The sequence below is a fragment of the Hippopotamus amphibius genome, chromosome 1, assembly GCF_030028045.1.
Source record: "Hippopotamus amphibius kiboko isolate mHipAmp2 chromosome 1, mHipAmp2.hap2, whole genome shotgun sequence".
Lineage (NCBI taxonomy): Eukaryota > Metazoa > Chordata > Mammalia > Artiodactyla > Hippopotamidae > Hippopotamus > Hippopotamus amphibius.
The window spans coordinates 164,810,332-164,821,191 of NC_080186.1; the positions used below are offsets into that span (position 1 = coordinate 164,810,332).

Sequence of the window (10,860 nt, forward strand, 5' to 3'; positions counted from 1 at the left end):
TAAAAGAATTCATTTTTCAAAAGTATTTATCTTCCCGTACTGGAATATCTTCTGTACCGCAAAGATTTCACAAATGCCATTCTCTGCCTAGACCACTTTCCTTACGCTCTGACCACTAATTTCTAGCTCTCTCATCACTAAGGCTTCAGCTTTAGCTATCATCCCAGAGATCTTCCCTGATCACCCCATAACTCTATATAAAGTAGGTTTTCCCCAGTCTCTAAACCAATACCATATTCATTTTCCTCACCATACCACCAATTTGTAATTCTTTTTTGGCTTACTTGATTTTTGTCTCTCCCACTACAATGTAATCTTTAGAAAACAGTACTAAGCATATTCAGAGAACTTGTTAAATGCATTCAAGTTATTCATTCAAAAGTCTATTTATTGAGGTAGCATTCTAGGAGCTGGGAATATAGAAGTGACCAAAAGGGACCAAAATCCTTGTCTTCATGTAGCTTACATTCCAGTGGCGGGAGACAGACAAAATACAATAAATAAGTGATACAGTATAGTCTGTTAGGTGAAAAACTGTATGGAGAGAAATAAAGCAGAGGAAGGGAGATGGGGAGTGCTGTGGGAGAGGTGTAATTTTAAACAGGGTGGCTGGGCTAAGCCTCACTGAGAAGGCGCCGAGTCAATACTTTAAGGAAATAAGAGTGAGCCAGGCAGATATCTAAGGGAAAATTAGTACAGGCAGAGGCTACAGGTGATGCAAAAACCCCAAGGTGGGAGCATGCCTGGCACACTCAAGTAACTGCAAGACCATGAAGTCTGAGAATAAATGAACAAGAAGGGGAAAACAAGGAATGGGGTCAAACAGGCAAGAGAGCCATGCTGGACATGATAAGGGCTTTGGCTTTACAGTAACAAGTAAAATGTGGACCCCCTTTGAGAGCTCTGAGTGAAGACATGACATTTTCAAACATATTATTAAAGAATCACTCTAGCCCACATGTTAAGAGTAATGGGGGGGAGGGGGAGGGCAGAGACAGCAATGGTAACAAGCAGGGAGATCAATTCAGAGTTGCAGCAATTGAGGTAAATGATGATGCCTCAGACCAGGGTGACAGCAGTGGGGTGGTGAGAAATCGACAAGTTCACATGTTTGGGGAGACAAAAGGTTTCCTGATGGAGAGATATGGGGAATGTGAGAATGGAGGAGTCAAAAATGATTCCAAGGTGTTAGCCTGGGCTACTGGAAGAATGGGATTTGTCATCAACTGATTTGGGGAAGGCTGATAGGGAAGCTAAAGAACGATCACGAGTTACATTTTACATACGTTAAATGTATGAACAAAATGTTGTTAAACTTCACCAGGCTTACATTCAAATGAATTTTTACTAATGTCAAGAAACCAGAAGTCTTGTTCTTACTTCAAACTAGCTGAGTAGAACTTCCTGACACACACACACACACACACACACACACACACACCTCCCTCAACAGTCTCCCCCAAACAGAGACACACACTGCTCATGCCCAGACTTCAGAGGTAAATTCATAGAAACAGCTCCTTCACTTTCTGCTCCAATATTTCTCTAATTGCTTCAATCCAAAATAAAAGACAAGCAAACAAATCCAAAAATTTCACCCAATACTTTTAGCCAAGAGGAAATCTCCTGAGCACATCAACCCATGCAAATAAATGTGCATGTGGGTCACAAGCCATCATCATCTCAGCCAAACCTACACAGAAGAATCACAGAGGGGGATTTTACGGAAACAAATTCCTCCTAACAATTTCACAAAATTCAGATTCATTAGGTTTGAGAGTAGGGGCCTACCTCCCATATTTTTAACAAGTGTCCCAGGTTCTGCAATAGGTTTGGGAATCAAGGCCCTTAGGACCACCTGCAGTGGGAGAAGGTCACTTGCCTATACACATTTAAAGGTAACTTTTCTTGTGGTTGGTGGGGATAAAGCTTTAAAAAGGTCTTACCCCTGTGGTTCTAACATCCTTAGTCACCAAGTAGCAGCAAAAGCAGACACCCCCACCACTGTCAAACCAATCCTAGATCTAGGTATAGTTACTATAAAACACGTAAGCCACATCCATTACTGCAAGCAGATGAGAGAAAGAAACCAAGAGCAAGTCGGCTCCAAAGCTCTCCTAGATTCAGAAATCCTATTCTTTATTGGAACATCTACAAAGAAGAGGAAATACAATAACATGGGCATCAAAATCATTTTCCTAGAGAAACACTTAAATCACTACATTTCCCAATTGTGGCTCACAATTTCCAAAGACATTCAAAGTTCTCGTAGTGGATTTCAAAGCATTCAGGAGCCGAACTCATGATCCCTGACACTTCTCACAGCACAATACTCTTGCCTAGTCTCTCTCTGTGCCCCCACAAGTCTCTACCTTTTTTTTATTTCCCCCATCTACACTTTTGTTTCCCAGTTTTTAATCACTCTTTAAACCTCACCTGCTCCTCTAAGTCCTTTAATTAAGCAGAGCCTGATCTAGATGTATCACTCACCCTCACAGAGCCTGCAAGATTTCCAACATTGCTGCCAGATGTCTCTGAGAATACGTGAATAGGCTTGCAGGCACAGGAATAGACACAGAACTGGTCAATCTTTATAGTGCTTTCCTTTAAATTACAAAATAGTCAAGGGCAGATACCAAATCATTACGTTACAATATGTGTCCCTGGACTACGAAGTGCTAACCTGTGTATACAACATATATTCCAATGCTTTATGAAGATATTTTCCAGGTACCTCATGTATACCCCAGAGGTCAAGGCACCTACTTACCTAAGTGGACAGAAAGATGTGAAGAAGGGGAAAGAAAACAAAGGACTAGCTCGGAAAAAGTTCTGCAGTGACCCCCTTTTCCTAGAAACACACAAACCAGAATAACTAGATCTTAAGTTATATAACCTACCAAATAGGATGCTAGGCATATCCTAACACATCATGAAAACTGAAGCGAACAAAACTTGCCTTGAAACTACCAGCCATATTCTGAGATCACAGTTGAATTTGAAAAGTGTAAGAATGTTCACAGGACTCCAGCTATGTTCAAAGAAAGGTGGGATGGTGACACTAGTTTTTTCTTACTATTATTTTCAGTAATAACAAAACAACATAAATGGAAACCAAAAAGAAAAATCCAGTTAAATCTCACAACTGATAAGGCAATTTTCCAATTTCCAGAGTATATCAGTCTGTAAATTATATATAAGCAGAGACTGATGTACCAAAGAATTCAAGAGCAAACCCTATTTACAAAATGTACTTTAAAAAATGGCTTCCAAAGGTGAACAACAATTATAGTATTGCGCACATGGAACCATCTAATAAAGAATTCTTTCTTCTAAAATACTATCACAATCAAGTTAGGAATACAATAAAAGTAGAAAGAAAAGTCACTAAAACCACCTCTCTACAGTAAAGGGACCAAAAATTTCCCCACCTAAGTGCCCAAGGCAAAAAAGCATCAAAACTACAGAACCTAGGACTAGCTATTTTATGAAAAACCTAGTAACTCTGAAATTACCCCATCTTTTCAAAGTTGTGAAACAACAAAAGCTGTTAGAATATGAGATTGAGAAACTAGCTGGTCCTCACAACAATCTAGTTTTTAACAATTCTTCAAAAAGAATTTTATATCTTAACCTTCCAAGTTGTAAATGCACCTCTCAGATTCAGAGGTCTAGGTAATGGCAATGTACTGGATAATCAAACACTAAGAATTTCAATTACTTTTATTCTATTAACTTTGGAAGCAGAAAAACACGGTGTAAAAAGACATGGAGAGACTTTGTGAGGTCATTTATCATCAGCACTGGTGGGGAAAGCACACTATCTCTGTGCAGTCTTCTTGGGTCCTACCCTCCCAGATCATCTTTTCTCCAAAATATCCAGACAGGTAGAAGTAAGAATCATCCCTCAGGCTGCTTATAAGATTTCCTTTTATAAGACTGTCCCTTACAAAAGGAAATCTTCTCCAATGTCTTTGACCTTATAAATACACTGGCAAAGGAACAGGATATAAGGAACCTGTAACATCTGAAGAAATAAACTATTTCGGCTTCTTTTTTGTGCTTAGTCTGAAGCACAAAAAAAGAGAGACAAAAAACACAGACCCTCTAGAAGTAAGGAGAACAGGGAAGACTGATAAACCAGGGGAATAAAGGCAGCTATACCCTAAAGAGTACTCAAGACAGCTATGAAATGCACCCAAATGTGTGGCTCACTGCCTAAATCAACATATACATCTGGTAATAATAAACACCGATAAGTCATAAACAAAAAGGGCTTTCTTATTTCAAGACTATACAAACTACTGGTAACATTAAAATTTACATAAAACAACAATTAAACAATATGTGTGAAATAGATTTTTTTAAGATAGTATTTCAAGTTACAAAGAAATTAAAAACCGATATTTTACTGACTAGTCTTCATAACACTAAGAAGCCAGTATCTTTGATTTCACCAAGTTACAAATCTGTTTTCAGAAACAAGAGAAAACATACTGTCTCTGTCTAACGCAAGGGACAAAAAAGATCATCACTGCAAATCATAATGTTTGGGTTCACGATGAAAACAGGAAACAGACAGGCTGCCCAGGTATAATTATGGTTATAGTCTAATGTGCCTTCAGGTTCAGCCAAGAATTAAAACCCAGTGAAGAGGGTAAGCAGAATTTACTTGCCTCTACCTTGCTACAGAAGGCAACTTTTAATAATACTCCCAGCATGTTACATAACCAGTAAACAATCTGATTCAAACCTCATTAGTAACAACATTCTGCCACTGTCTCCCACTGAAATTAATAACTGACTTTGCCAGAGGCTAAAGAAATGCAACACATCAATCTACCCATTTTTGTGGCGCTTACCACAGTGAATCAGACAAGTAGATAATCACCAAATCTGCACAGAACCTACAAAAATATTTTATTCTTTTCTTTTCCAGTTCACTGTTTTCTTTTAACTAGACCATATCCCATGGATGCCTTTAAAATCTAAGAGGAAAGTCAGTTGGGAAGGTTCATCTAACTTTTATTGCCTATTTCAGCTGTGATCTGAAAGGAATAGAAGTATAAATGATGAGTGGATTTTATTAACAAAAATAAACGTAAGGTTTATGTGATAAAAGCAGTTATGTGAAAAGGAGAGGCATGCTGACTGAGGGAGCACCAATGCAGAGAGAGAAGAAGGGAGAATGGTATAGAGACAATCATGCAAAAGTTAAATTTTAAAAATCTAAACAAAATAAATACAACCTTCACAAGGTTACACTTTGTTAACTTGTTTCTTAAGAACTGTTTTGTATTCTTGTAATCTTGATTCACCTTAGAGGAAAAAAAATTACCAAAGTAGCAGTAAAAGGAAGAATACAAAATAATTTGTTCAGATCTACAAATAATCTCTTATTTACTGACTTTGGAACACACTAATTTCAGAAAACATATTCAGATCAATAAATGTTCACATTGTGTCCAGGTACTGTCTTCCCCACGACATATGCATCTAGCAGAAATTTTAAACTGCTTGTAAAGTTACTAATCTATTGGGACTAAGGTTTTCAACCTTCCAGCTTTCAAATTAAAGTTAAAAACTAATTCACTCTGGGCAATTCAGGTACTCTAATTTAAGGAAATGTATCTACTCCAGTTTAAAAACAGAATTTAAAAAAGATTTTAAAAACAGCAATTCAAGTACCCCTTTCTCTCAACTTCTGTGAGGCCAAGCCACAACCTCCCACCTATCCAGTCTTTGTTGCTAGATAAGAACACTTTTGGTGGTGCTAGGCAACAGGCATGATGTGACAAACCCAACCAGACTTCAAAACTTTTTCCACAGAAAGATAAGGTAAACAAGACACACTTGGTACCACACCCATATAAACGCACAGGCAGCCAGGAATGCTTTTCCCCCCTCTCTCTCTAGATCTCCAGCTGGTCAGGAAACAATGTCTCTACAATCAAGATAGAGATCTGGCCCAGGGTGTTCAGGCATTCCTCACCTCTAGGCTGGCCTACAGCTCCACTCTCCAATGCCATCCAAACCAGAATTGGAACATTTTGTTAGGAAGACGGCAAACGTCCAAATACCCGACTATCCTCGCCCCAGTTCTTTTTGCAACCAAAATCTGTTTTGGCTACTGAGCATGCTCCGACTTAAGACAGGCGCCACATGGGAGTTTTCAAAGCTTAGGCTCCAAACTCCACGTAATAACAGCAGCTGAAAGGGGAAGAGAGGAAAGAGCGAGGGGGAGGAGGGACAGACCGGAATATGAGTACTGACACAGGGGCTGAATATGGTGAAGGCAAACAGACACTGCTTGTCGTCTGCCTTGCAGCAAAAGTTTACATCAAGTAGAAGAAATCTTTGCAATGATGAAAACTGGCATGGCAAGTGGCAGAACCCGGCTCTAACTACCGGCTGAGGGCAGCAGCAGATCACCACCGCCCAGAGTGTAATTCCCACCGATAAGCGTGGATCCTTATCGCTGAAACACAAAGCGACGGCGGCACGGATTCATCAAGCCGCTGGAAGGCTTTGCAATGCAGCCGACCAGGCTACTTCGCCGAGCTCGGCAATCCTACCAGGGGTGTGTACTGAGGGTGGCGCTTGGATGAGGGAGAACAAACCGCTCCTCCGGACAGAAGCGGGGCCGGGGATCCCCGCGAGGACGAACTGAACGCCTCCCGCCACAGTCCGGGCGGTAACGGCGGCGGCGGGACGAAGGCCAGCCTCGTCCCCGCCTCGGGACGCCCCCCGGGCCGGCGAGGCCTCCGCAGCCGGACGGGCCGCACCAGCGCCGCCCGCCTGGACCCCGGCAGGCCGGGACTCGGCCTACCTCCCGCCCCGCAGGCCCGGGTGGCTTCCGCTCCGCCCGCGGCCGCACGCCCGCGCCTCGGCCCAAGTCCGGCCGCTAGGGCAGAGCCACGTCCGGGCAGAGCCTGCAGCCGCGGTCCCGCTCGCCCGCCCGTCCGCCGGTCCCGGGGCCCCACATTCACTCACGGGCCGGCGGCGCGCGCTCTCCCAGCGCCGTCGCTGCGCTTCCCCTCAGCGCAACTTTATTAGCAGCTCGGCCGCGGGACACGCGCACGGCGCCCGCTCGCCCAGGACCCGGATGAAGGAGGGACGGAGCCGGGGAGGACGCTGCGGGGCCGGCGCATGCGCGCAGGCCGCCGAGTGACCGCTGTGGGACCGACCCAGGGAAGGTTCGCCTCGCTCCGGCGGCTGAAGGAATCCTCCGCGCTTGGCTCCGCGCCCGCAAACCCCGGCTTCCGATCTGCCCGAGGCTTCTCGCGTCCATGGCCAGGCCCAGGAGTGGCAGTCGGCTGGTTCCCACCGTCATGATAGCCACTAGTAGTCTCCACTAACCAGATCAACCCGCATTATAATAAAATAATTATCCTCGACATGGACAGTTGGAGATTTTCCCAGTCACGTATAAATTGTAAATAAAAACATCTTCGAATACAACTTTGCTACTCTTAATGATTTGTAATATAAACCTGAGAGAAGAGAGTCCTCTTTCTGTGAAAAAAGTAGCTTCAAAACAAGCTTCTGAACATTTACTGGATGCAGCCCTAAAACCCCTCCCACGTGGAAATCTTGCGGCCTCTGCTATCCGCCACTGCTCTTGCACTACCAGACCTTGTAGCTCCCCGAAATAGGGCTGCGCATATACTGACACCCCAGTAGTTCAAGATACACCGACCTGGACAGGTGGGGACACTGATGTCCATCCACAGACTGATGTCCCTCCACACCATCTCTGGGGCAAGAACCTAATTCTCTTTTCTTAGTTACTGAGGCTCTTCTCAATGCTCTTCCCGTCTCCAATTCCCAAGTGCCAGCATTTCCCAGAAAATGATAGTAGTGCCAACTAGGGCACCCGATTCGGAGAGTACTAGTGAAGAAAAACTCTTAAATAATTTTGTTTTTATTTTAAAAGTTCAATACTGGTTTTCCAACATTCCACAATAGGTTTACTTTTGAAATAGATTAATCTAAGTAAAAATCAAAATCGGAGTCATTTTCAAATCTCTCATTCCCTAAACTGAACCATCACAAAATTTTACTAACGCTACCTTCAAAATATATCCCAAACCTGACCACTGCTCACCGCCTCTAGTGCCACCACGGTGGCCTGAGCCAGGCTCATCTCACCTGAAACAAAGGGGAAGCAGGTATCTTGCTCCAGGCTTCAGCGGTTTGTTTCCACAGTGAAGAGGTGTGGTGAATGTTGTCCATGTCGCTGCATTAAGGGTAGTCATCTCAGATGTGGACAGAGGCCTGATGAGGGAGTGCAGTGGGCCAGGGTGGGGAACCAGAGAGGGCCTTCTCTGTTCAAAGGGGGCAGCTGCTATTTCACTGCAGCCAACTGTCACCACGGGGAAATGCGGGAATAAAGACCCAGTGTTGGCAGATCTTCTGATTTTTCAAAAATAGCTGGAAATCTAGATTTTAATACAAAAATCTCAGTTTTATATGTTTAGCAACTTCTTTCATTCTTTCTCTCTTTTTTCTTTCTTAGACATTCAGGAGGCCAACCCTGTACAAGCCAAGTAAAACAAATCCATGGTCCTGATTTAGCCTGCTGGCCATCAATTTGCAATCTCAGGTCTACATCTTAAAACTCTTTACTACATCATAAACTTTGTGAAAGTAAAGTCTGTCTACTTTAACTCTTTGTCACACTCAGTGATTATTTGTTGTTAATTCAAAAGTTTCCAGCCCTTGGAAGGCACATATTTCTGGAGCCTGCATGGCTTTACAACTCCCAGAAGTGCCCATAACCCTGCCTTGGAGGATGCCTTTTTTCCCCGCAGAACTGATGTTTGCGGAGAGCTTTGTTGAACATTATAAGACATTAAAAATTTGGTTTAAATATTTTGTATGCTTCAGCCACTCCTCCCTTCAAACAGCCTGTAAAATCCTTCCCCAAACAAAGTGTTTGCTGTCTTGCAGTCACTGCACACATGTAGAGAACAATTTGTGATCACAGGATTCCTTTTGACAATCACATGTTGATCTCAAAGCCAACATTTTGCTTCCTGAACTATATGTCCAAATGCTGATTGAATCAAACAGAGACTCCAACTTCTCCAAGTTGCTGTGTAGGCTCAGCTTAGTTCTTAAATTGGAAGAGATGATAACATAGAATATAGGAAGGGAAACTCCTCCCAAAGGACTAAGACATTACCCAGATCTCAAGGGTATAAAAATTCAGACAGCTTGTTAAAGATCTATATAGTCAAAAAGATTATCAAGCAGCAAATGAACAGGCCTGTCAGCGCCAGAGGAAAGGAGCAAAGAAATCCCTGTTTAGGGCAATCAAATGGGATCTAAAAGCAAATGTAGAACAGGATGACCTGAACAGAAAGACAGAGTTAGTGGGGCGTCAAAATAGAGAAACTGCTTTTTCAGTTTAGCGTTCACCTGATCAGAAAGATCAAAAAGAAGCAGCTGCAGTACTCAATTTTATATTACTTATAGAGAAAGCTATTTCTGGATAATTTAGGCCAGTGCTTCTCAAGCAGGGGTGACTGTAGCCCCCAGGGAACATTTGACAGTATTGGAAAACAACCTTGGTTATCACATCTAGGAGGGTGGTGCTAGTGACACCTACCAAGTAGAGGCCAGGGATGCTACTAAACATTCTACAATACACAGAACAGCCTCCTTCTGCCAAGAATTATCCAGCCCAAAATATCAATTATGCTGGGTTCACAAACCCTGATTTAAGCCCAAAACATTTTCCCTCTAGTTGAGTTGATGTTTAGGGAGAAAAATGAGCCCTTTCTTTGAATTTTTCCGATAGCTGTGTTAATTATGCATTGGATGTAAAGAACCAGCCTAAATGTTTGGTCGATGACCTACTCCTACCTTGAATTTTGCAGATCCAATAAGGAGGTAATTTTCAGGAAATGTGGGGACATATATGGAACAAGAAGAACTGGAATTATTTACTCGGTCTTTCCATATTTTTAAACTTTTATTTGTAAGTATAGGGTAATTGAAGTGAATTGGGTTTGGTTTCCATATATTTAACACATATCTCAATTCGACCCTTTGCTATAGCTCAGAAGATTATCCCTAAATGACCAGTGCACACCCAGTAGAATTGGGAGAATGTGGTGATGTTCAAAGGGGTCACCCAGTGTAGAAGGGCCAGTGAATGACATCAAAGAGACCCATAAAGGCTCCTGGTAGCCACCCACGAGACCTCTCACTTCCTCACACAACCATGGCAAGTGGACATCAAAGGAAGAAATGTCTAAGTTTGTGTGACTCCTCTGGACATTGTCCGGGAAACAATAAAGCTGCCTTTCCAAGTTCTGAAAATTCTATGCTCTTCAGCTGACAAACTAGCCCCACCCCCACCCTTAATATTGGAAAGGGTGCAGAAGGCAGAACTGAAGTGAGAAAAGTTCTGAGAAGAGTGAAGTCCCAAAGAAATGATCTGCAAAGACATACCCCACGATCCAAGAGAGAAAAAATTCATGTTACAATTTTCAAAAGAAACTTCACGTTAGTTTTTAACAGAATGAGTCAAGGTTCTGTGCCAACTAGAGAATGCACAAAAGTGACTTTATCCAATATTCGAAAGGATTTTTTTTTCCCAGTAAAATCTGAGTGTCCTGGTGTGAAATGATCCCTTAATAGTCCACAAACCCTTTATTTTCACAACACAGAGCTTGAAAATCTTAATGTATTGAAAGAAGGAAAAGTAAAGTAAAAGAGTAACAGCTGCCTCCACTGGAAGCACAGAGACTCCTTGAAGCTTCAGGGGATAGATGTCAGAGACTCCATGAGCCCCGTGGAATGAGTATGCACTTTTCTGTATATATACTTAAGTACACATTTTCTGCAGAA

General features: G+C 42.5%; 1 protein-coding gene across 9 annotated transcripts in view; it reads right to left on the minus strand.

Moving 5' to 3' along the window:
- The window catches only part of SMAD5 (SMAD family member 5), a 60,020-nt gene extending 52,661 nt beyond the window's left edge, over positions 1-7,359 (minus strand). For 8 of the 9 annotated variants that reach the window (XR_009053667.1, XR_009053668.1, XR_009053671.1 and 5 more), the window contains exon 1: positions 6,994-7,126. Coding sequence is in view for 1 of the 9 variants with exons in the window: in XM_057734311.1 (XP_057590294.1) it covers positions 6,994-7,333 (340 nt within the window). In the remaining 8 variants the exon portion in view is untranslated. Of the gene's footprint in view, positions 1-6,993 lie in introns of all 9 variants that reach the window. The other variant, XM_057734311.1, reaches the window with a different exon arrangement.
- Between the last annotated feature and the right edge of the window lie 3,501 nt (positions 7,360-10,860).